Raw genomic sequence first — 27,043 nt, 5'->3', positions numbered from 1 at the left:
GCAACGAGTATACAACAAGATTTTGACCAGTTCATCTCATATATGCACTCACTTTCGCTCATGTATATGACTTGAACTGGTCAAAATCTCGTGGTGTACCACCGTTGGGTGTGGTTTATTGCTTCAGACACGTAGCTATGTGCGGCAGCATGCAATACATTAGGTTGTAGTACAAGCTTTTCATTATCCTGTGTCTTGCAATGCAGTTGGCAGGAGATCAACTAGACTTGAATACAAAGGATAAAAAGATTGAACTATTATCATCGAAGGTCAATCTTCTAAAGATATAAGCCATTTCTGATTTGATAATATATTCATAAGACACCCTGAAAGGAGATAAAAAAGAAAAGGGCATCGCAAAAACAATTCCGTTACCTCATCAAAAAATCTCCAAGTGATGATCTGTTATGTAAATTGGAGATTAATTGTCGTAACTTGGCATTAATGCATAATCAATATATATTACTCAGTGTGATACAACATTCTGCATAATTGCAAAACACTATTTTATATTTTTAACATAAACATGTATCTCTGCTCAGTTTGTTAGTATCATTTGAACACACACTCCCCCCGCAAAAGTTATATATATAAATATATATATATATATATATATATATATATATATATATATATATATATATATATATATATTATATATATATATTTTTATTTGATTTATTTTACATTCATTCTCTAAATTCACTGAAGAGAAAATCATTTAATCACCATTCTGTGTTATTCAGCATTCTCAAAGACTACAGTTTTTGGAATTTAAAAAATGAAAACAAATTGTGTTCACTTTTTATAAGAGCACAGTCGCCCAAATCAGGGGATATTGATAATAAAAAATATTGCAAAAATATGTATATACATATGTCGATATGCTGTACGCATGCTATAATCTAAGTAAATCTGATAGGTTTAAGTCCTAGATTTAGTTTTCAATTATTCAGGCTGTCCAAAGTTAAGAGATAATTTCTAAATTTAGGTACATAAAGTGAAGCCGCCGAGGCAAAATTACATCTTCTACTCTCAGTAAATACTACTCCCATCACGTACATCACAATGAGAGAGAAAAATCAGTCAGCTTCTGTCAGACATCTGAAATCCTATCATATTTACAGAGTGGACGCATGACAAATTGACAAATGATTTTATGATCCAGATACATTCAGAATTTGACTCATCATGGAAGAATTACAATTCCCCATAGACAAAGAAGTAAGAAATCTAATATCAAATATATTGAACGAAGAGGCTCGGTAGACCTATGCGTGATCTCCCCATAAAAGCGTACAAGGATAACATTTTTTCTATAATTAGATGATGTGTCTACAATCATGCATCGCAAAATGAGAAACTGAGAAGCCCTGTTGCAGTCCAACGCGATAATTACATTAAATTGTTTAATAAGATGTTAAATGGCATGCATCCGTTTTCCATTTCAATTTACCTTCAGACAGACAAACAACATGATCTGCCGTATCAACTTCCTGTATTTAGTGTGTATAAATCAGAATTAATGCTCTTTGATTTGTATTCATTGCTCTGTCTGGTATTTGCTGTCTGGTCCTATCTAAGTTTCTGTTGATGACAGACACACAGACAGATGAAAGGACGGACAGGCACAGGATCTAGGAACAGACAGGCTGTGGGAGAAAATGTAACACACCCATACATATGTATAGTATGGTGTTGTATATCTTCTCAAATTTCATCATTACTTCCACAATCACCTCAGTGATGTGCCGCAAAATGGCAAATTTTAATTCAATAAAATTTAATCTTGATTGTTTCTGCCTTACTTCAATTCAACCACAGTTGCAAATAGCTGTTCAGGAATATTCGGTTTTTCCAAACAGGAAGTACACACCTGCTGGGATTTCAGATTGGAAAACTGGAGTTTATTAATCAGTTATAAATTTTACATTAAAGACATGATGGAGGAAGATTGATTACAAGTATGTATTCAACTTCTAAACAAGAGGAAGCATACATTGTAATTCTCTTTTGGCAACTATAAAATGTGAAATTATAACGGATAAAGGTAAAATATTAAAATTTTACAGCAATTTGTTGACTGAGTTGTAACAATAACATGCATTCACATGCAAACTCTTATGTGAATGCTTGTTCCAAGACTATCTGTTCTTCATGTCATAAAAGATTTTCACCATACATCATAATCTTAGCTTCATAAATGTGTTAGAAGTTGTTTGGTTTCACACTGGCGTTGTCTGATTCATGAATATATTGGTGCACTTCCCTGACGTTGTTCAGAATCTGACGCTGGACAGCGGTGTTTTTCACACACTGACACGTAGCAAATTACGACGATGTCCTTGAGAGGTGTATCAGATAGTGTGGCTGTTCCTTTTGGTTAATAAATATTCAGTGAGACTGTCCAGTGCTGAATTAATACTCATGTACTTGTCAAGGACTAGCTGTAGAATTTATCTTCATGTGTCTAAAAAACAATATTTTGCGAACTGTAACTTGGTTTGTTTTCATGCCTGAAAATGAAAATTGATCTACTCTTGCTAGTAGCTCTACTGATTTGGCTTGAGACTGTCATTTATTATATAAATCTGCAATGTTTGACAACTCTCGTCAGAAAATTGAATGTCCTCAGTTGAGATGTTAATCAGGAAAATATAAATAGGGGAAATTATTGCTCTAGCTCAAAAAGCACCAGTAGTTAATGTTCATCACCTGTCAAATGCATAGATGTAGTTGAACTGATTAAAACGATATCTAAATGGATGACTGGGACGGTCCAGTAATTTTACAGTAGCCTAGCATTGTCCAAGAGGTATACATGTATGTCTTTATCTGTCTCCAACTCCCATATTTGTCTCCATTTCTTTTTATACACCATGTCTCTCTCTCTCTCTCTCTCTCTCTCTCTCTCTCTCTCTCTCTCTCTCTCTCTCTCTCTCTCTCTCTCTCTCCTCTCTCTCCCCCCCCCCCCACAATGTGCATCATCTCTGTTAAGTCATCCTTTACATGGCTTCACATGTATTGTAATAGTGAATCAGAGGTCATTTTCACTCGTCATTCCTTATTTACTTCTCAGTGAAAAGTGAAAGGCGTGTAAACTGCTTTCAGACTTGGAGATGAAGACAGACAATGGGAACCATGACATTCTAAATTATTACAGTAATGCAAATATTTTTAACATTTCCTGTGGAATCTTGAATCTTTAAAATTTGATTTCCATGTTTGACATTAAATTTAAAATAAAACTTGAAATATACCTTTAATTTTTAAATTTTAAATTTTAAATGAAAAGGTAATCTGCTCGTAAACTGCCGCTAGTGTTTGCATGTACAGAATACATGTACACACTTAAATACCTGTGTATACTATAAAATTTAAAAGAAAGGGGTCATCAGAACTGCACCCAAAGGTCGTATGGGTCCCATACGACCAATGTAAACACTGTACTTAAGGTACGCTGGCAGTGGCAAATAATGAAAGTTAAAACATGTTTGTCATAATGTACATCATAAAATTTAAGTGTTGCAGCTATGTTGACATGATGCATCTAGATGTAATGCATGAAATACATTGTGAACAAGAAAGTCGCACAGGCACAATTCCGATGACCTTTCCCTTTAATGAATATTTGCAGTTGGACATGACATTGTTTGACTTTTTGATCTCTGTGAAAACATTCAGCAAAATCACATACTTTCAATTGGTTTACATTCAATTATCCATTTTGTAAATACCAGTACATGTGTATTATGCAACTTGACAAGTGTTTGGTCACCACGCTGAAATTATGCTTTTATTGAATAAATATTGACAAGTCAGCTAAAAACAAATACTGAATTCAGAAATTTATTACATTATCTGCTGTTAACATTTAGGATAAAGCTGAACATCGAACTGCAGTTCATCCAGGCATATATTTTAATAGTTCTTTGAAAGAGTTTTTCATAGTTTTACGAGCATCAAAACACAGCCATCTTGTGGGGCCGTCGTTCATAAACTGTGTACCAGTTTCAGTATATATCAAGTCTTCTAAATATTTTTCTGCAATAAACAAATTTTCATTTTCCTTTTTCGTATAATGTACATGCAAGTTTTATTCATATATTTGTCTATCAGGTACAATCATACAATACAAGAAGTCCATATTGTTAGCAAGTGTTGCAAATGTACCGTATAAATGCATCGCATTATCTGTGGATACAGTACTGTCAATGAAAACACAACAACACAAGAAAATATCAGAAAAAAAAAAAAAAAAAAATTGAAAATAGCCTGAAGTACATGTCTTCCATGGTTGCTGAATGCTAGTGTTGAAAAACCCAATGCTCTTATTTATCATTGGTATTTTGCAAATAGAAGTAGTTGCACATTTTACATGCACACGATCACTGACTTCAAACCCTCCAAGTACTGTTATATCAACGACTGACCTTGGCATATCAGTTTAATTCATGGTGTATGGTTGTAAAATGTTGTGTTGGAGCTTTGATTAAGTTTACTTTTACAACTTCATATACACAGCATGCAGCAGTCCTCCCCCCCCCTTCCTTTGTGACATGCTGATACCGTCACACACATGGTAGACAGACTTCATTCAAAAGAGTGCCCCACAAATGATATACCGAGGCTCACAGTGATTCTCAAATCAAATGAACAACGTAAATCTTCTGCAACTGATCCAATGAGGATTCAAAGGGAATTCATCACAGTTAACTTACAATACTTTTATAGATCTTTTTTATTCGTATCATGTTCCTCTGAAAACTAAATTGCCTTGCTTCAGGTTGATTGACCCTCTTTAAGGTCACTGTTACAAGGTTTTACACATACATGTACCTGCTGACTCCCAGCAGTCACATTTTCACTGCTTGCAGACTGACATCTGTTTGTAGGAAATGAATCACTAGCGTAGGATGGCCATGTTTGATCACTCTGATTAGAGTAACTCACTTCACAATTACGCAGTGCCATCCAATAGGATATGGTGAAGAGCTCTATGAACTCAATCCTCTCTCTTACAATAGCGCTGATCGCAAATGGCTTCATTCTATCTCTCATCAATATGCATAAATATTTATCCACATTTTCCGTATAAATGATGAAAATAAAACCTGCTAGTGTTACAGTGACTACTTAAGTCACGCTAATTTGTGTGAATATATGGCTCAGACTACAAGCTGCAACAATAGCCATGCACGTAACAACAAAATTTGTCTGAATTTTAGGCGGCGATGTCTGATGTCACATGCGTGCAGCTGTATATTTAGTAACAAACCTGAAATCACACTGTACCTTGTAGCTATAGACAGTTGAAATAGGACTATTTCTAATGTCTATGATTTAAGATGCAGTATAGATACACACAAATCTTTTATTTGAAAAACTCCTTCTCTGCTCACAAGTGATGTACATGTACATTTCATTAGAACTTTCTCAGGTATCTTTCAACAAATAGCATAACGTTCAGTTTCAAGCCATTGATTGCATTGCATAGACAAACAGACCTGAAACCATGGTTACCAGATGCCTGTACTGACACTGCTTATATAGATAGCAGTGTACATGTACATCATGAGAGTCTGTGATGGCAGCGTGTATCATAAAACTCCATGATTTCATGATTAGCATTTTTTTAGCCAAATAATCGTTGAGTGAGCAGTGCCATGTCCTGATCACAGGGTATATATGTATTCTCTTGCAGTACATCAGTAGCTAAACAAATGTTTTGCTCAGAATAAAACCCATTGTATAGGTGAACAGCAATTGTGATCAGCTAGGCCATCTGTCCAGCTCTACATAATAATCTTATGCTGATTAAAATTCCACAATGTGGCAAAAGAATAGGGCACATCTCTCGCATATGAAGTGGTTTGGAATTCTGTAGTTCTTTTGAACACATTTTCTCTGCAGTTTTGTACTATAAAAGACGAATAAAGAAAATATAATTAACTGACTTTCTAGCATAACATATAACCAAGAGTTGTTATTTGTCAGCGATGTCTGATGATAATTGTTTGCTTTCATTTTCAGGCCAAAGAATCTCCAGAGCCAACATTTGCCGTCGCAAACTGTGAACTTACTGAAGTAAGTACTCATATTGGTCGGTGCACTCACTCTGTACATGTTATCAATGTGCTGCGCTGACCCAGTGTGAACTTACAGTATTTTCATACCTGTCATGTATAATTCATGCCCAGTTAGCATAAGGGGTGAATGACTGTAGCTCGGATTACTTGATCTCAGTAACATGATAGATGCAATGTAGCCAGTTTCTGGAAAGTGGCGTAGAAGCTTTCTGTTTTGCTAGTGCAATCTGAAACATTGAGATGACAGTACTCACTATACCCACAGACAGTGTAATAATCCAGAACATTTATTTACGGTAGAATGCGCCGCGGTGATAGTTAGATATGCGAGCTCTCAAACTTTTGCGATATTATTTAGGCTTACAACATGTTTGGGTCTCATTTTGAAGTTTATGGAGTAAAAAAAGTTTTCATCAGGTTAGTTTTGTGAAAATCAGGAATTTATTGTCATCCATAGAGATTACACAGGAATGGCGGCCATTTTGAATTTCAAAATCGCTATATGATGGGTAATTTGTTTCTCTTGTACCAAAATTTGCAACGTGAGCCTTGATTTTCATTTTTGATTTTGAAAGAGATTAGTTAAAAGTTTGCTGGAGGAAAGATTGAGAAAACGTTTTGCACTCACTGTTTCACATAATGAAATATAGAAGATAAAATGCATTTTATCTTGAGTCAGTCCAAAGTGTGAAATCTAAAGAAACAATGGTCTCAACAAAATGAAAGAAACTGAAATTCAACAAAATGTCTCCTCATCCTATGAGAGGAGTCATTTGATGAAAATACTTCCTACCTAGTTATTTAAATACAACAAATAAATGCTTGGTTATAGTCATCAGGAAATCATGTTGAATAAATTTCTGCCCTTTTAAAAATGCAACAAAATGCGATGTAATATTCACAAGCAAGCAATAAAGTAGTCCCCTACGCTCTGACACCATTACACATCCACAGATCCACAGTCAGTCTCTCTCACACACACACACACACACACAGAAAAGTATGTACAATACAGCATGTCGACTCACACACAGACATTTATACTGTATAAACTTGTTTAGCATTCATGGATAGCTATGGTACATAGAAAATAATCTCTAGATGAAAACTAAATCTGATTCAGTAATATCTACCACCAGCCCAATCAGTTTTTCCCAAATGAGACACCACAACCTCAATCAGAATACAGATTTGCTTGAACTTGAGGAATTCCTGATCAGATTCTGTTTTTCACTACTTCTTTGTACTGTATAGGAGAAGTTGGATAATATTGACATCTTGAATATACAGTAAGGTACATGGCAGTAGTATGTAGCATGATTTAGAGATGATTTAGTCTTGTCTCTGTGAGTTTTCCTTTCATTTACGTGTCGTTCTGAAGATGTTCAAATGTACATATCTTTTTAGTTTAATATTTATCTAATTGTACATTAGACAGGTTGACCATGATATAAAAATCTGTAATACACACTGGCCCTGTTTTTCTCAGTAAAGGTCATTGAACCTGTGATAGGGAAATTTGTAAGAAAATAGCTTCAGGGAAATAATACATTAATTATTCAACGTATTGTTCACACAATACATGTCAGAGGATTTGACAATATAAAATAACGGAAGCTGAATTTTTTTCCTTTCCATTGTCAGGTCCCAAGTGGTGTGTTTTCCCTATGCAAAGTACTCAGAAAGGAGGTAAGACTGTCGCTTCATTAAATGAATTAATCATCCGTGGTAGCTTACATGTAGTACAAAGCATAATGCACACTTAGACTCACAAATCTGACCATGATTGCTTACTACGCTTTTTATGTCCACTCTGCCAACGGTGTGCTCTGCAAGCGTTATAGTGAAGGAGAAATAAGATTTTATGGTCATGCTTTATAGTTTGACGGGAGACTTGAAAAATATCATTCACTGTAATCTCCCTGTGCTTTGTAAATCTATAGACCGGTGAGAGTCCAGGGTCTTTGGTAAATCTGACATTGTTGAAGCCTGTTCCCTCATTCACAAGGGTATTTTGCCACATGCGTGGACTGGGTACATGTATTTGTTGAGGTAAATGTAAGTGAAAAAGTGGCATGGAAAAGAGTTGTGTGTGAAAAACAATACATAAATGGTGTAAATATAGATTTACAATTCTACTGAACATCAGTCACGTGTCAGGGTCCCCTAACTTAGAGATAAGTATTGAGATGGCTCCAGGGAATTTTTTTTTCAAATAACCATGTGTTTTGCTTTGTGTTGTTTTGTTTGTTTGGACCAACACTGATTCCAGGCATTGTTACTTCATGATAACTGGCTAACTTCTCTCAAAAATGGTGGCAGTCTGAAGGATCTGACAAATCTCAGGGTGAGTAGATCAATGCAAATCAAAACTTTCATTGATTGTTGTGAGCTATTTTGTTCCCTGAAATGAGAATAACGCAGCATCAGAACATTAAATTTTTGGTCTTCATCCGTCTCATGATATCTTTTCATCGCCTCTTACGGACTGCTGTACAATTCTGAATTGACAGGCATCAAATTATGGGCAGTGGAGTAAGGCTATACATGTAGGTAATTTTTGCCAAATACCCATTTGAATAAACGTTAATCTGTAATCATATGTGGTCCAATCAAAGTTGGTGGGACATGCTTCACAAAGTCAGCAACTGAGTTCGTACCACCTTTACAAGTGATTTTATTGCAAAAAATTGTTCACAAGTGATTTTATTCCAAAAAAACTAATTTGTCTTTTTTTTTCTTGGTGACAACAGATTCTGGATCTACACAAGAATGAATTCACAGAGCTACCAGATGAAATTGCAGAGCTGCACAGTCTGCAGGTTTTGAATATCAGTTACAACAAACTGAAGAAGCTACCGAGGTCCATCGGAAAACTTCATGTCCTTCAGTCACTGATTGTCAAAGGTGGGACTGATTACTATTTCAACAATTCTGCCCAGTTTCTTTCAACTCTATGGCATGTCATTGCAAAACAAAAACGTTGCCAAAAAGTGAGATATACTTTTGCATATTTTAATTTTATTAGTTTCATATTTTAATTTTATTGAAATGGAGAAATAATCTTCATCTATTTTGTACTTCAATCAATGCATCATGAATTCCACTTGCCGTCTTGCAAGTCTTGAGTAATTCACCCAATCTGTTCCTGAAATAACAGGAAGAGAAATAAAAGTAGACAAGTTTGAAAATATCGTCCAAGTCATGATATGACTAAATTTGATCTGCACGTATGCTGTACATATGCAAATGCCAGTATGATAACAAATCACATTTTTTGAGAAGCCAATATATTGAAAAATCATCATATAGAAAACTTCATTTTCAAGTCATAATTGTTGAGTGGCTGACACACGAAAATTGTCCCAGAAATAAGTACTGTAGAACATCAATCAGTGTTACGCTCTTTTGATTCTTTAACTTACTAATGTACTGGTTTTTCATTATGTAGGAAATAAACTTCAGTCATTGCCAGAAGAGATTTGCTACATGAAGTGTCTTCGCACTCTGGACATTTCAAACAACAATATCAAGGCTTTGCCAAAAGGCCTCTGTCAAATTAAGACACTGGAGGTAAGTCCTGGCACCCAATGCTACCTTTGTCTTAAGTTATGGGTGTGATATTGAGAGATTTTAAGTAAGATTTTTAGGAGGGTGCCAGGAGTGAACTCAGAATATATCCATTGCGATGGTGAGGGGGGAGCCTTGGAGGAGAGAGGGAAGGATTCAGTGATATGGAAAGTCAGACAGTACATGTGTGTTTACCTGAAAGAATCAAAATATGCAATACAAAAAACTAGAAATGATTCAGGCAAAGACATTGATGTTAAGGTTTCAATAATGTACAAACATAAGCCTTATTATACATACTGGTAAGCATAATTGCGTTTTTTTCTCCCTTCTCAGAATTTGATATTAGATGCCAAACCCATGGTGTACCCACCGTCACATGTTTGTGTGGAAGGCACAGAGGCAATTATGAAATTCCTGTGTTCAGGTTGGTGGTCCTTTCTGTACAGATATTTAAGCAATAATATACCCCCCATCCCAGCCTGTAATGGATGAAAACAAACTTGCACAACATAATGCACAAGGCAAATCCAAATACATTATGGAGTGAAAAAGTTTACTTGAGTCCATTATGGGCCTGGAGAGAGTACAATATTGCTTTTATTTTATAGTTGTAGCAATGCCAGTGAATTTTTAGATGTAGAAAACATCTGGGGTGACAATACTGGATAATCAGATACATTATCAGTAATAATCTTGGTGATGACGTCACAAAATTCACTGGTATTGACAAAGCTGTAATGTAATATCTAGTAATGCTGTGATATTTACCTCAGTGATGCCTGGTCATCTTACATAAAATACCTACTTTCTGTACCAGTAAATATGGATGAAACCCTTTCTTTTTCATACAACCCTATTGATTGGAATGAGCTGGTAAGATCTTTCTACTACCACATAAGGGTAGACGGGTTGTACATTGTACGCAAGTTTCATAATGTAAGTTTTTCTTGTCCATTTTTTTCTCTTAAAATATGCTTCACCTTCCAGACTTTGTATCCCTAAATTTTTCTAGTACTTTTTCCCAAAAATCTAGTGTTTCTTTCCATTCAGTTAACTTGTATTGATGAATGTAACATTCTATCGAAAAGCTTTCAAGAAATTTTCATAGGTGAAACATCTATGGGAACTTTGTTGACGGCTACCCTATGCACCACTTAACATACAAGGAGCAAGAATTTCGCTCAAGTCAGTGTGAATTTAAATTTAAATTTAAATTTGACTTTTCAACTGGACTCAAATTTACCGGCGATTTTCCTGTCATTCCTTTCAGCTGCGGGCATAGAATACATTCCACCAGCCAAGTTCTTACTGAGTGTCCTAGATGCACCAAGTGCGATGCAGCCAACGATCAGCTCCCACTCTCTCAAAGCTATCCAGGATGATGACAATGCTCTGCAAGATACACTGTCTCAGTATGAGAGGATGAAGGTAAGTTCCTCTCAATAGGCAATGTGTGTATCTGTGTATGTATGTCTCTAAGTGTCCGTCTTTACATATGTCTGTGTGTGTTTGTAGCTGTCTGTATTAGTGTTCATGTGTGTAGTCTATCTGTGTCACTCAGTCAGTAACTATGTGTGTGCCTGTGTGTGTCTGTGTCCGTTTGCGTCTGTCTATCAGTGTTTGTGTGTCTGTGTGTGTACATGTAGCTGTATCAATGCTTGCATCAGTGTCTATATGTGTAATTGTGGACATGTGTGTCAGTGCAGGTGCATGTGGCAGTTACCATTAGACGTAACAGTATATCATAATTAGTTAATAAATATGGTAATCAAGAGCTACAGGACATGTCTTTATGGAAGTCACAAACACACATCTCTTTCCATAGTCTCATCAAATATGGATCCCACAAAATATTAATAAATGTAAGTAACTTTCTTGAAGTGGGAACAGTCAAGAAATTCATCTTTTCTAGCCAGACTTTCACTTAAACTTGTCTGTCAAATCACTATTACAGAGGATCAGTTAAGTGGCATAAAATATTAATGAAAAGCAAACACATGTGTAAAGATGGTACTCTGAATTTAGATTTAGCTTCCTCATAACCCCAAATGGTTGAAGAATGTATGATCATGTAAGTATAGGGTTCATGAATCAAACAAGTTCTTTTATCCCTTATGTACGACTTTGATAAATACCTTCATGCTGCTAGGGGTATTTTTTTTGTCAAAACAGGAACAAAAGCGTCTCCAGGCCTTACAGGTTGAACGTATGTTGGAAGAACAACAGAGGGAACAGGCTGAGATCATTGCCAATGCTGAACGACAGAGAGGAGACATACTTAATGCAATTGCAGAGGTAAGATGAGCCGCAGACAATGAGACAAAGACTGAAAGAAAGACATCTCAAATGTGATTACAGAAATGGTTAGTTGGATTTTTTATGGTTTTGTGTTGATAACAGAGAGAAAATACAGCTTCTATCAACATAGAAAATATGACCAAACCATTTTCAGAAGTTCATCAGTTGTACTGCAGGTACTATGGAAACAAATTACCTAACATTTACCGACACTTGAAATTAAACAGGCCGCCATTCCCCTGTTAACTCTATGGGTGAAATTAAATGTTTTATTTTCACAAAACTAAGCTGGTTAACTTTACTTACTCCGAGAGCTTTAAAACAAGCTCCCACAAGTGGCAGATCAGAAAAGAATTGTAAAAGTTTGAGAGTCCCCAGAGCGCAGTATACTATGATACAAATGTAAGGGGGACAGACCTTGCTGCTGCCATCCTTCAAAAACTGTTTTCTGTGCTAACTATGGTGATATTTGATCATGACACCTTTTTTCTGCTGCCCATCTCTCCAAACTTTCTGTCAGGACCAAGAGCGCATGGACCAGGGCATTAAAACACAGGTAGAGAAAAGCCACCAAGAACAACAGCTGCTTGTATCAGCTCTGTACCAAGGTAAATGATGTGTGAGCATGGCGCTTGTTTCATAGACTGCATAAACGTTTAGCCTATGTACCATCTCAGGATGGTTTAACCCTGTTTTACTCCCGAAAGTGGTTGGATGTATGTGTCAGGGATTGGTGTGAGAGAAGTTAACCCTTTTTGCAAAATCATCTTTGAAAGCATGATGCTTGCAGTACATGAATTGATGGTACTAATTGTATGATATAATGAATGCACGTATTGAAGAGATCATACCTTGTTAACCATTGCAGCGTTTTTGCGTACTCAATACTCCTGACCTATAATATAGTCATCACAAGATTTTCAAACACCAAAGAATGTATACGCTCAGTTTTTCAGGATTCTGTGTGTATGTTAAAGCTGACATGCACTCACACAATACTGACAAGCATTCCTAGGAATGGCTTTCTGTGTCCAGGGTAGTTTCAAAAGCATTCCTTGGAGAGTGAACGTTGTGGGACAAATCCTGTCATTGGGTAAAGTTCAAGAAGAAAAGTGAAAAGTTAGATTTGAACACTGAGGGCGCTATTGTTTATCTTGTTTCTTGCAGTTGAAAAGAATTCCCAAGAACTGATGAACCAGCTGCTAGCAATGAATGAAAAGTATGTCACATTGTTTTCTTTTGTTCTCAGTGAACATTTACCTCTATGTGTCATCTTTCATTATTTTAAAACAATTAACTTGGAAAAATTGTGGTAAAAAAGTCATACTGTGAGATGACCAGCAATAATATTTTCTGATCGTTGCAGGGCACGAAAGACGGAAGAACTACTGGAAATAATGGAAAGAGAAAGGTAGGCACTTCGCCACAGAAACTGCAAGCCTTTTATTAGGATATCAAAAATTTTGAATCTGACATAATGCAAAAGTCTGTGAAAATCCAAGGAGATTCTCTGTACTGTATATGTTGTTTCTAAAAAAAATTGTCATGCTTTATGTAGTATGCTGAGTTAACCATTGATAATGCACATTGTGATTGATTTTCAAAGATTAATATTGATCACTATAGTAAAACAGTAGAGTCCTTATATCATTTAATTTATTTTGTGAATTTCTTTTGAAAAGAAAATATGTACTTCATCTTTTTCTGTTAATTGCGTGCTTTAAATTGCATATATTGTTCAAGCAACTTCATATTTTTTGTTTACCTGTATAATTCTCTAGAATGGAACTAGATGAAACATTCAAGATTGCATATGAAGAACACAACAATCTCAGGGAAAAAGATGTGTTGGGTAAGGAATAAAAGAAAGAAACATATACCATAAATTTGAGGGCGCCGTATCAAAGTCTTTGTTGGCCCCAAACACTAGTTATTCTACTACACAACCGGCTTGTGTTATCTTCATTATCATGACAAACTTTGAAATTAGCATGAAAATTGCTCAGTTGTTTAATGAATTTTGTGTTTTTTTATATTGTTTCATTATTTGTTTTTTTATTTGAGTCTGTCAATTAAGCTAACCAAATAACCAACAAAATATGATGCAGGCATATTTAAACCCATAAATGGTTATTAACAACAGCATTTGAGAGTGACCGACAATTCAGAAACAAAATCAATCAAAATGGAGATATCGTGATATTTAAGGCAAATAGTTTGCGTCAAAAAATCTAAAATAGCTGATAAAATATTCAAATGAAACACTGATTAAGTAAAAATGGTTGATTCAGCAAATATTAATAGTTGTGACATCACTGCAGAGTCACTAGTGTGAGAAATGTCCTTTACTGTTAACTTTATGATGTACTGAATATGTAATCGTTTTCTTGTATTTTTCTGAACAGAGTCCATGCAAACCATACTTACAGAAAACTTCAATTTGGAGCTGCTCCGACAAGCCTATGAAGCTCATAAGGAACATGTAGTCAGGACAACACAAGTTGCGTGAGTACAAAAATAGATCATTTGGACATCAAAGACCCCTTAACTCTGAAAAGAAAAGATTGCATTGATTATACATTTAAAAGCGTTTTACAGGATCACACCTTTTCAATATTAGTTTAATTCTTTTCTTTCAAATATACAAACTGCATTCCAAAATTATTTGAATTATGTCAAAAGTTTTAAAGCACCATTGTAGGTATTATGCCTGTTGAAAATTTAAGTTAAATGTTAGCTCATATCTTGCTCCAGAAATTATCAATATACTCCATTTTCATAATCAACAATAAGAATCAAGGGTTGCCTAGCAATTTTTTACTTTTAATCTTTACAGCCCTCATATGGCTTTTGCAGCCTGAGGTTGTATGGCGGAAGGGCCCGAGCATGCGAGGGCCCGTACGCCGTACAACCGAGGGCCGCAAAAGCCGTATCAGGGCCGTAAAGGTTTTATCATATACCTTATGGAATGATAAATATGTAGTTTACTTAATATTCAACATTGTTTGGGAGATAAAAATGCGTGCAATATCAAAAATTCATCGCCATATGTGTCAGTTTTTCATTAATACAATGGCTGCTTCCCGTCTCAGATTGACACACATAATGACGTCATTTGTTTACCTGCAGAATTCTAGAACACGCAAAGCAACATGCATACTATTACGTGACTAACAGAGATCTAGGCTGAAATCGAGGTGTAAGAAGGACAAAAGCGTGATGTCAGTTTCTTGTAATTTAAACTGAACAGGCACACACTTAGTATACACAGGATTTCACTAGAATTTAGAAATAAAAGCCGATATCACCAGCGCGGCTCCACTGTCACCACGCGCAACTACAATCTGAGCGAGCAGACGTTTTCCTAATCTCGCGCTGGCTTTGTGTACAATAGCAACGCGCATAGTAACCAGAATTGAGGTACAATGTACGGGTAGTTCAGAAATGCATGCGATTGCCCATATTTGGGCACCGGACCGGGATGTGATACGTAAAAAAAATGCACGGATCTGAGGGCGCTTTCTCCCATAGCTTTACACAGGCACGTGAATGTAGGTATATGATAATGAATAATACTGGGAGAGAATACATTTGATACTCAAATGGTTACATTTAGTTCAGTCAGTTACTTCTGAAGGTAAACTGAACTTTTGAGTTCAAATCTGTTTCCAAGATGCATCCTATCTTCAGTTTTTTCCTCCAAAGACTGCTTTGTCTTTTCTTTCAGGGAGAGCAACAATGCTGAGAAGTTGGAACTTCTGCTCAGTGCCAAAGATATGAACAATGATGCTCTCATGAGACAATTAATGAAAGATGTAAGTCAAAGTACACCTCACATTAGGACATTTTTTTGTCTTTTGTATCAGTTTTTCCCATCTTTACCAAAGCATTTTCCCTCCCTCTAACTATTGTGATTCTGTATGTTCTTCTTGTCAATATCAAATTTCATGATAACAACACCATTTTTCTGTTGTGTACAAAGCAACACTCAAGTCATAGATTTTTTGTTAAATATAAATTTTATTTCATCCTATTAAAGAAATCTTGTAACTCAGAAAAAAATTACATTAAATCACTTTACAAGATACCACTTTTTTGAGCTTGAGCTCTCTGATACAACTCATTTCTCACAAAATTTACTGAATAACAAGCACATTCCTATATGTCACACATACTATTTTTTGTGGCCTCTGTTTTCAAATGCAAATGACAAAACTCCATTCTATTCAACTTTTTTTTTAACTCCTGTGACATTTTCAAATCCCGAGTTTATCTTTCTTATCTTCCGCTAATAATGTTTTCTGTTGTTCTCTAAATGTTTTTTGCAACATTCAAGTCATACATGTTACAAAATGTAATTACTTTACTGTCGCAGAAGAAAGTCACTATTTCTCTCAAACCAACTTTTAAGATATATTTCATCATATAGATTGATCCATATTCCTGTTCACAATACTTTGATCATGTAACTTTTCTTCTTTGAATCAGAATAAGGAATTGTGTCGTTTTTCAAAATTTTTCTCCCTCAGGAAAAATTCCAGATGGAAGCGTTTGAAGCTCTGCAACTGGAGAGAGATGCAAAGAATCAGAGAATAACGGCTCAGGTAACGAAGATTTTCAAACATTTCCCAGATAGTTGGTGGTCAACCTGCCACACCCCAATTCCAGGCAGACAGGTCCACGATCACAATTGTTGGCAGTAGGCATTCTGGGCCAAACCATAGTGATGAAAGGGTTAAGAGATGACAATCAAAAAGGTGAAAAGTTCACAAAAGGTGTTCACCCCTATTGTGATGAGAAGGATTTTCGTTTTAGCATTACAGGGGTTTGTTTTGAGCCGTTTGCAATATGGGAACTAGACATACTGTCTGAATTGAGGAGTTGCCAACACTGTCAGTTGTCACTGGTTCAACCCAAATCAGTTTAAAGGCCCCAATTTATTGTCAGATTTATCTAAAAGGAAATTTATTCAGTCAAAAAGTTCAATTGAGAACAAAAGATTCTGCACAGTGTACCCGGAATATCCATTTTCACAGCAAAACCACTGCCAGTTTCAAATGCTTTTTCCACTCCCTGCAGATTGCACTGATAGAGCAGCAACTTGCCGAGTTGTCCATGGTTGAGCTGGACAAGAAAAATGAGAAAGCTGAGACAGAGAGCATAATCCTGGAACAGAGACGAAGTGAGCTATCCAAGATGCTGATACAACTGATGGATGAGCAGGAGAAGAGACAAATTGAACTGAAAAAGAGATTGGTAAGTCGCATCGTGATGACATTTAATTTAGAGTTATTGGTCATTTCTTTCAAAATGTGTAATTTGACTGCCAAATAGTATTTACTCACTTCATGGTTGTGTGTATATGTGTGTATGTGCGTCTGTGTGTGAATGTCTGTGTGTGTGTTTTCATTTCCTATATTCTCAGTAACTGTCTTTTTTTTCCATCCATGCGTTGGAGCTCTTTTTTCGGCTGTCCAGTGTCACCCTGCAAACTTTTCATTGTGAATATCAAGATCTCGCATCATGTCCCACCGTTATAACATTTAACAAAAACAAATATATTCACTTGTATTCCAAGTAAATTGCATGAAAAATTTTAAACCGAAATCTATCTTCCCTGTAGTATTACAAGTGGTAACACTGCAGAGCACACAACATCCACAAATCTGAATGTCCACAAACTTAAATATCTGAATGTCCTGGTCAAATTTGTGCATTCTTTCAGCTTGAAATGGAGAGGAAGAGAGAAGACGATGCCGTGGACTACTGGCTTGTGCAATATCAGAGACTTCTGGATCAGAAACCACAATATTTGATTGATCATGTAAGGTTTTTTAGTGTTTGTTTTGTTTTGGATTATTGCAGGGCAAATCCCTTTCACTTTGCAGATGTTGATAATGTGCTAAATTTAATAAATATTCCAAACCTAGATGAATGCTGTCTCTACCAAGCATCTGAATCTGAAATCTAAACAGAGGCAAATAAATGAGTCTGCGCAGTGTTAGAACACTGTAGGTACAGCAATGCTGATATGGCTTGAGGAAGTTAATAGGAATTTTACATGTAGCATTTTCACTTTAAGATAAACTTCAAAGAGTTGGTAAAAACCAAAGACATTCATTTGGATAAAGCTTGACAGCCTTGGAAAAAACCATAATGGCTTCCTAGAAGAGATGAATATTTTATCAGCTACTTCATGATTTTCTGAAGAACTGACAAATAAAAAGCAAAAAAATCCATGTCAAGAAATGTGTGTGGATCTGTGAGGTGTACATGAAATTCAATTTGTGAAAGTCATCAGAATTCAAAGATGTGTGAATGATAGATAATTTTTCCTTGATATTTGACAGGAGCACAACTTGGAGATTGCTGTCCTGGAGATACTGCGCCAAGCCAGGTCTGAGGATTATATTCCAAACTTTGCACGTCACCGTGTGTCCATTGAGACTCTGCTTGTCATGACAGAGGAAGATCTGAAAATTGTGAGTAGTTTTGAGTAACACAGTTTGTGACTTTGCCCGTTTGTTTTTATCAGGTGGCAATCTGCCTGGAAAACAGCAGAGAAAGAGAATTCAAAACCCTAAAACATCTCTAATTTGGTTTGGCCCCATTGTATTTCAAGGCCAGTACACGCTAAAATGGGGATAAGAAGGTCAGTTTCACCAGAATCCAGCAAAGTTTTAGTCGGTCAACACTCAGATTCAGTGGAGCTTATCTTCACACAAGTATTTTGATTTTTGTGTCATCTGTCAGAACTATACATTACCTCAGTGGTTTGAAAACAATTTTCATGAAAAACCTGCCTCCAAAACAAATCAGTTGAAATAACTTCACTGTGGTAGAGTAGATGGTCTGGAATGTGCGATGCCAATGAAACAAGAAAGTTCACATGGTTTGCTTTGAGGTCAGAGGTCAAAGTAGTTCTTATTTCTTTGTCAGATGGGAGTCCACGAGGTTGGTCTGCGGAAGGCAATCCTGCTGGCCATTCAAGACTATCTGACACAACAGAAGAAGGAAGCAAAACTGAAGGAAGACGATGACGTGAAAGTGCCGCGTCGGCCACCTTCAGCACCGGCATTACCACCTGCTGCAGAGCCCTCAGCGCCTGCCATTGAGGTTACCGCCCACGTGAACGCAGAGTGTGTCATCTGCATGGACAGAATGGTGGGTTTTGCCATGCCAGTGAAAGAATGTTTGTGGAGTGCATGCATGTTCAAAGCATCGAATATGTCAAGGGTTTAATCTTTTCACCCCATTTCCCTCTCAAGAGGTCCAACTTTACCACAGAAAACAATGGGATTGGTTGAAACCATGGTGGTGAAGGGGTTAATGCTCTCACCCCCCCCCCCATGTTCATGTGGAGACTTCCAACTCTGCTGTAGAAGAAAGCGATCTTTGCCCATACATACCATGATAGTGAAAGGATTAAACTCTAAGTAGTAGGATGAAAGGAAATCGGTAGTGAAGGGGTTAATGCTCTCACCCCCCCCCCCCCCCCCCCCATGTTCATGTGGAGACTTCCAACTCTGCTGTAGGAGAAAGCAATCTTTGCCCATACATACCATGATAGTGAAAGGATTAAACTCTAAGTAGTAGGACGAAAGGAAATCGGGAAAATGTTCACAGATTGTAAAATTAAACATTGAAATACTCTTCCTATACGGAGAAATTATTTCTTGTGAGTGGATGAGTTGCTATTCTACTTGTCGTGACATAGGCAGATCATTATCCACAAAAATAATTTGTTTTACAAAAGGTCCAAGGATATTTCCAGAAGCATGACACGTGATTTTCACAAACAGATAAGAATAAGCATAACATATCTTCAGAAGTCAACTAATTTTTTTTACACACGTTTTTTTGCAGTCAAGTATGGCCTTCATGCCCTGTGGCCATGTATGCTGCTGTTACCAGTGTGCCAGTCCCATCGACAGTTGCCCCATGTGCCGCACAACCATCACCATGAAGGTCATTCTCAACAAGCAAGGCTAAAGCAGTCGTCCTGAATCCGCGGATCCAGTCACGGAATTGTCCAAGCGAAGGAAGAAGGAAGACTCTCACAGGCCCTCTGTATGGTTGTCCACCTATTTCACTTCACTTTGTGTAATACATGTTACATGTTCAGTCAATGGAATGTATGTATATAGTTTACTGTAGTGGATATGCTGTGTAGAAAGTCCCTGTGTTGTGGTCATTGTGGACATAGCTACGGTAACCGGAGAATCCATATTATAAAGTTGGAAATCAATAAAACTGAATAGGTACAAACACTTAAAATTTGTTTGTAATAGTTAATCAAGGCAGTCTGAAGGGATCGAGTGTTGCCTCATGTATTGAGCAATATTACGCTTTCATCGCCTTCAAAATCATACCACAAAATGGACGATTCTGTTTCATGTTCTCACAGCCGCTCATAATTTAAAGCCCAATTTTTGATTAAAGGGTGTCGTTGGACCTCGGGGGGTGAAAGGTCAGCAAGACTTGAGGGCGCTTCACAGTGGGCATTTACATGAACAAGCAGACTTACCATCTAGAATTTTAAAACTTGTACGTATCACCACTGAGGGAGCTGTTCCCGTGCACCGTTCTATATCACTGTGCACAGCACAAGCAAAGTATAACCTGGCATATAGTGTGTAACTATATACTATGCATTTTTGATTTTACCATTTGTATATAGATATTTATCATTCCTACCTTAAAGTTGGTATTATACTGTTCAGGTGTAACTGATTTTAAAAGTTCATCGCAAGCTAACGTACTTATCTTCCATACAAATATTCTCTCTCTCTGGATTGACACTGCATTCAAGAAACTTTGTAAATTGTTTGATAACTTTGTTGATGTAATAAATTTAACTTCCGTTACTTTTTGGGCTTTGTTCATTGGTGAATTGTATTGCCACCTCCAGGATGCAAATCCTTTCACCCCTCCAACGAAATACTTTGGTCCTGATACACCTTTTTAAACAATGGATATGGACCTAGGGGAGTAAAGTCTTGGGGGTGTGCCTGTTCTTTCACACTTCATGGCCAGTCTCTAAATTTCACCTCGGTCTTTGAATAACAATATCAAAATATGAGACAGATCTGCTCAGTTTAGGAGAGAGGCAAGATATTTTTTTATGGCTGACGTGAGTGACCAAGGCGTTGACAGGCAAATATGTATATCTCAGAGGTTTTGATTGACAAAACTACCATGCCATGAATGATAAGGGTTGAGTGTAGAGAGCATCGACCGTTTTGAAACATGATGAGCAGTTTCATCAAGTCTGGTAGATGAAAAAGTCGGTAACACCAACAGTTCAAAATGTCAAAATTGTCATTGTTTGCCCCTTCTGCATATTATTACATGCCTCATACATCGGACATTGCATATCCCATAGGATTCAATGATAACTTGTTGATGACGTTGAGGGCGGCATAGTCATCACTTGACAGAAAGTGACTATTTTCAACTTGGCAGCTTTGGGATTTAAAAACGATCAAATTGCATTTATTACATAGGAAACCCAGTTTTCAGAAATTTGTGAACAAAAATTGATAAACTGACTAACAGTGATTTAAATATATCAGTGCGCCATTTGTTAAACAGATTTCCATCTAAGATGAAAATAAAGCTTGTGACCGTCATCTGCAAATAAACCCAAGCATTTTGAGTGAAAACTATGTAAGAAAGGCATGTAATAAAAATATTATGGCCCAAACGAGGGACTATGTACCCTCGAGGCAGGAGACCATTTGCCCTCCTAAAGGTTGGCAAATGGTCACCTGCCCTCAGGTGCCTAGTCCCTTGTTTTAGCTATAATATATAATGTCAAACACTTGGTAAAGCTTCTCCTGCTTAAAAGATTTTTAAACAGTCACAATATAGTCTCACTCAAGTGAAAGTCTGTATTTTGACTGAGTACTTTGTAACTGTAGCACTAACATGACAAAGCGTTCCCCAAAACCCCAATAACTAATACTTAGGTTTGGTGATGTGTTTTCAGATTGGCCCACACAAGGCTGAAAATGTTGTGTTTGTCTACATGAGCTGACTCTCCTGTGCAATAGACGCTGAACTTTTTTTTTCTTTTAGAGAAAACCAGAAACAGATAGGGGATCTTGAAATGAAATATGAGCATAGGTATATTTCTTTGTTAGGACAATACTCACTTTATACTCCATATCTGTAACAAAGAAGTAGGTGTTTAACATTGCAACAAAGTATATTATATCAATGAAGACTTTAAGCCTATCACAGTCTTCAAGGGTGATTCACACTAAGAAAACATTTCACTACCGTAGCATTTCGTATCAGAAGAAAAAGAAATGATGCAGTCTTCTTAACAAAAGAACTGCCTTTTGATTCAAAGGATCACACAATAAAATTAGGCATACCTTGTAACTCGGGGTACATGACATACATGTATTTTATGCATACCCTATTAGCCATAATCTTTATATTTATTTCTTCAGGGTACAGCAAATATGAAACTCTTACTTGTGGCCAGATGCATGTTTAACGCTCTCATTTGTAACAGTGTGGTTTAAACCCAATGTCTCCAACGGTCCAGCTCAACTGTATAGAATAACTAGGCGTGAGGAAGGGTTTTGGACACTGGTCAACATTTATTGTGGAAATTCTCACATGCTCAATCATTTTATTAATCTTTTGAATCTGGGTCAGAGTTTAACCTCTCCAGGATGTCAAAGGTCACGGGGAGGTGTCATGGTTCAAAGGATTGGGTAACCATTGTATTTGCATCCGGCCCTTGAATGAGATTCATGACAAGTGCCTTTGTCATTTTACCAGTGTTTGTACGTGACACTATCATATAAAATAGGCAAGTCACAGATGGACCGAAACACAGAACAGCAAGTATATGATAGTGAAATAAAAACCAGTGGTCTTGGCCATCATGAAAAAAAAAACAAGTTAACTCATAAATCCTTTATAATAGGGTCTATGATTTGACAAACATCTTATTTGGTCACAAGATTGTTTTTGTCTCTTTGTTTGTTTGTATTTTTCCATGCCCGTCACACTTCAGGAAGCAGACTTCAGATGAGAAATTGAACAGTTGCCATATCCTCTGTGGTAATCACACACGGACATTATTACATGCCTCGATGTGAGTGCAAATCAGTGCATTGATTTGAATAGGAGCATCCGGGGAGTTAGCGGGCCGGTGAACGATGTACTGACCGGTTTCCATGGTTACCTGGTCCAGTGAAGCCCTTCTACGTTTTCGACGTCAAAGTAGACGCTTAACGCTAGATGTAAAATATCCATGCGTGCACTACTATTTTGATGTTCGTTAAAATCTGTTTGATGCTGGTCTATAATGGTAAAATTGTTTGAAAATGCCCTATGTATCTAAATGTCATATAGCATTAACTTTGAAGAGGCATGTAATAAAAATATTATTGCCTGAATACATGGGTTTATGTGCCCTCGCAGCAGGAGACAATTTGCCCTCCTGGTGTCAGGCAAATTGTCACCTGCTCTCGGGCACATAAACCCATGTATTCAGGCAATAATATATATGAGCGCACAGGCAGTCATCACATCTGAAGATAGGTGGTACAATATAAAAGAGCATTTCAGGGAAAAAAATAAAATTTTCAAGACCCAGTTCAGGAATTGGATAGTTTATTGAAAATTCATTGCCATTAATTTTCACAGGAAGAGAACTGTATGTTTTTTACAGTCTCAAAGCAAAGTGTAGGAATTTCTCGTCCATTTCAAAAAGACATTTCATCACCTCGAAATGAAAGTTCACCCAGGTTTTTGTACAGTTGCAAAGTTTTGAATTTTCTTTAATTATTATTTTTACTTCTACATCGAAATGAGTCTGATTTACTTTGTGAAGAATTGGTAACCTTTAACCTGTACATCCCCCAGATTCCATGTTAACAGGTCCAAAATTAACATTGATAGCAATGGTTGTGGGCCAAACCATGGTTGTGAAAGGGTTAATCCTTCCACCCCTATTACTCTCCACTGTGGTCCAGCTCTGCCATAGATAATAATAGGGTTATACCAATATTAGGGGGTGCAAAGGTTTACAGTACAAGTCGAAATCGTACCATACAAAACCAAATTTCTTGACAAATCACTTTTTCACTTTTTTCAACTTTTGTACGATGGGAGCGTGTATCTGAAATTTATTAAAAAGTAGTGCCTTTCAGTTATTGCGTCACAGAAAACATAGGGTGTTTGTGTACTGTAAGTTACTACCTACAGTAACAAAAGGTGGAGCTCATCTCCAAATTATCTGATATATGAAGATAGTTTACAGTTATGGCATGAAATGTGACAATTATGGAAAATTGTTGAATCATGTTTGACCTTTGAAACAAGATTTAAATCAGAAAGAAGGATTTGATATTGCTGGTGATGTCATGCTATCACAAAAGTTTGTTTACTTTTCCTGGTCGTCATAGAGACAAGATAGTTGGTAGAAAAGTTTATATCACCAGACAGCATTTTAACTGTTTTAATAATTTGCTTCTGCGGATGTCTTGACAATATTGTAATAATTGCATGTTTGTGCAAAGGTCAAAGGTCTTTGTGCAAAGGTCAAAGGTCAGGTTTTTACAGTGACAGAGGTAGGTCTGTATTCACTTTCATTGGTTAACTTTATTTTAAAACAGTTTGTACATAATTCAAAATTTTAATCCAACAGATTTAGTAAAGATTTTGTCAATATCAGAGTGCATTTGAAGTAGCGTCTGAGGAATTCATTTATACATTGTATAAAGATTTGCCTCTAGTAAAAATGTAAGATTGATGTAACTGTATCACTGAGGAAGGCATGCAGCTTGTAATGATGTGTGGAGAATTCAGTTTACTCTGTGTAATAGCTTTATAAATTCTGTACATATCTTTTTACTACAATAATTTTATAAATGATACAATACTGAAAGATTTTGATTCAGCTGCTTCCGTCATCCCGACTGTTACTGTATTGTGACGTTCAGTGTTCAGAAGAATATTATAACCCGATTCACGATTGGTGGATGACGCTTTTGGCAGGAAAAATCCAACCAATCAACAGTGATATTACATTGTGTGTGGCTGCTGTAACGAGGAGTAAAGTTGTGGCCAACAGTCTTTTCAAAATATTTGTAACTGTAGCCTGTGCAGTGCTATATCTTTCAATCACAAAACTCCCAAAATTTCTCTGTTTTCACCTTTGCAGATTTTGTGAAACTGAACAAAAAAATCTTAGCTAGTCAGGGAATGGAAATATTCAAACAGAACATTGATCTCAGACTTGTAATGATAATTTGCATATTGAGGATGTGATAGCATTTGTATTAATTCTTTTGATATTAAAGAGCATCACTTAAACAGCCCCATGTTTTGATCTTAGGCTACAGGCTATGTGCCAAAGTAGGTGACAATGGTACAGTTTACCAATCAACAGACAAATTAACATGTGTTGAGGGACTTTGATGTTCACAAACACATGACTTTTTTTTTTGGTTGTGTTTTTTTTTAATGATATATTAATCATGAAAATCATTCATAAAGACAGAGTAACATTGGACTTCAGGCACTTCTACCGAGTCACAAGTAACATTTATTATCAGTTTTTCTCTTTCTTCCTAATGTCTCTTAGGAATCTACCATTAGAATATCCAAGATTTCTAGAGCAATCAACTGTAGTGTTTATTTGCTGAAGAAACTGTGAATTTACATCAGAATAAAACAGCTTGTATCAAACTAACCAGTTGTCTTCTGGTATTGTATTCACTTCCCAGTCATTTCTAATTCCCATTTGCTGTTAGCTCCCATTTAGCACACAAATGCAGAGAATTGGGAGCTATTGGGATCAGTCTATGTTTTATTGTCCATTTGTATGTATGTGCGTGCGTCTGTATACCCACCCATTGCAAAAAGTGGAGAACGCTGCATGTCATGTCAGTGCTTTGTTTAAAAATTCATTGCTGATTGTTAATGGGAATATGTTCAAATTGATGTCTTAATCATTTTTCAAAATTGTCAAAAATCAAAACCTCCAGAATAACCAGTTCCCATTTCTTCTCTTCTTAGGACATACATTTCCAGGGAAGCATCGATTCTTCAAATCTACATAAATTTGCATATGTAAATTTATACAAAAAACTTCTTTGAGACAATATTCTGCAGAATTACTACAATGACTTTCAAGTTTGGTTTTAAGGCTCCTATGAATGACCTCAAGTATATTGGTTCCAATTACAAAGTATGCAAATGAAGATATTTGTACCAATTTTCCCAGGGCTTTTTTTATCAAAACAAATTCTGCTCTGAAGTTGCTCGTCCAATAGCTCTCAAATTTCGTTTATAAGTTCTTAGAGATGACCTCAGCCCAGTTTCTCCCAATGATATGGACTTGCGCCAAGTCTGTGGGCATATACATATCAAAACACAATAAACTGAAGAAATGAACTTCAGCACACTGTTGCATTAGTGGTAGGCTGTTGCTCATGTAGCGGAGATCATGGAAAAAACGTGTTAGCTAGGCCAGCTAGTAACTGCTGCTGAGAAAAGCCATGCCAAGCGACTGGGGGCCAGTCTACCAATGATAGTGAAATTTGCAAATGTAAATTTTAGCACCAATTTACCCATTTTGGGCCGCACTATCTTCTATGAAACATTTTGAAAAGTATTCCTTAAATTTGGTGTGTAGGTACCCTACGATGACGTCACTCAAATATATTTGGATCGATATGAATTTTGCACTTGTAAATTTCTTGGGCTACCTTTTAGTGTTAGAATAAACTACAACGGCAAAATTTTGATTGTTATAACCATGAACGGTTTTTAAACGCAGACCATTAGCTCAGAGTAAAAACTTGAATAATTTCCCAGTAAGAATGACAGCTCACACCCATACATGTTAAAAGTCAAACTTGTGCTACGTCCTGTAAATTTGAAATGTCTGAGTATCTGTACTGGCTATAAAGAAAAAAAGTAGAAAATTAAATTGAAACATTCTGTCAATAACAGAAAATTAAATTTGCTTCAAGAATTTTTGAAGACCTTCTAGCTCATTTTCACCATAGAGAAACATAGAAGATAGAGTGGCAACGGGTATTGTTTAAGGC

General features: G+C 36.5%; 1 protein-coding gene across 1 annotated transcript in view; it reads left to right on the top strand.

Annotated features, from left to right (window-relative positions):
* LOC139114349 (E3 ubiquitin-protein ligase LRSAM1-like) overlaps nt 1–25,680 on the top strand; it is a 29,206-nt gene extending 3,526 nt beyond the window's left edge. Inside the window, exons 2-21 of the mRNA XM_070676018.1 lie at nt 6,034–6,087; nt 7,734–7,778; nt 8,362–8,436; nt 8,843–8,996; nt 9,541–9,662; nt 9,996–10,086; nt 10,933–11,090; nt 11,835–11,957; nt 12,481–12,568; nt 13,128–13,179; nt 13,327–13,371; nt 13,742–13,812; nt 14,366–14,465; nt 15,688–15,775; nt 16,490–16,564; nt 17,040–17,216; nt 17,686–17,784; nt 18,311–18,442; nt 18,900–19,124; nt 19,827–25,680. Coding sequence (XP_070532119.1) covers nt 6,034–6,087; nt 7,734–7,778; nt 8,362–8,436; nt 8,843–8,996; nt 9,541–9,662; nt 9,996–10,086; nt 10,933–11,090; nt 11,835–11,957; nt 12,481–12,568; nt 13,128–13,179; nt 13,327–13,371; nt 13,742–13,812; nt 14,366–14,465; nt 15,688–15,775; nt 16,490–16,564; nt 17,040–17,216; nt 17,686–17,784; nt 18,311–18,442; nt 18,900–19,124; nt 19,827–19,952 — 2,100 coding nt within the window. The 3' untranslated portion in view covers nt 19,953–25,680. The remainder of the gene's footprint in view (nt 1–6,033; nt 6,088–7,733; nt 7,779–8,361; nt 8,437–8,842; nt 8,997–9,540; nt 9,663–9,995; nt 10,087–10,932; nt 11,091–11,834; nt 11,958–12,480; nt 12,569–13,127; nt 13,180–13,326; nt 13,372–13,741; nt 13,813–14,365; nt 14,466–15,687; nt 15,776–16,489; nt 16,565–17,039; nt 17,217–17,685; nt 17,785–18,310; nt 18,443–18,899; nt 19,125–19,826) is intronic.
* The last annotated feature ends 1,363 nt before the right edge of the window (nt 25,681–27,043 follow it).

Source organism: Ptychodera flava, chromosome 16 (assembly GCF_041260155.1).
Source record: "Ptychodera flava strain L36383 chromosome 16, AS_Pfla_20210202, whole genome shotgun sequence".
Classification (NCBI taxonomy): Eukaryota; Metazoa; Hemichordata; class Enteropneusta; family Ptychoderidae; genus Ptychodera; species Ptychodera flava.
This window is presented reverse-complemented; position numbering and strand designations above follow the sequence as displayed.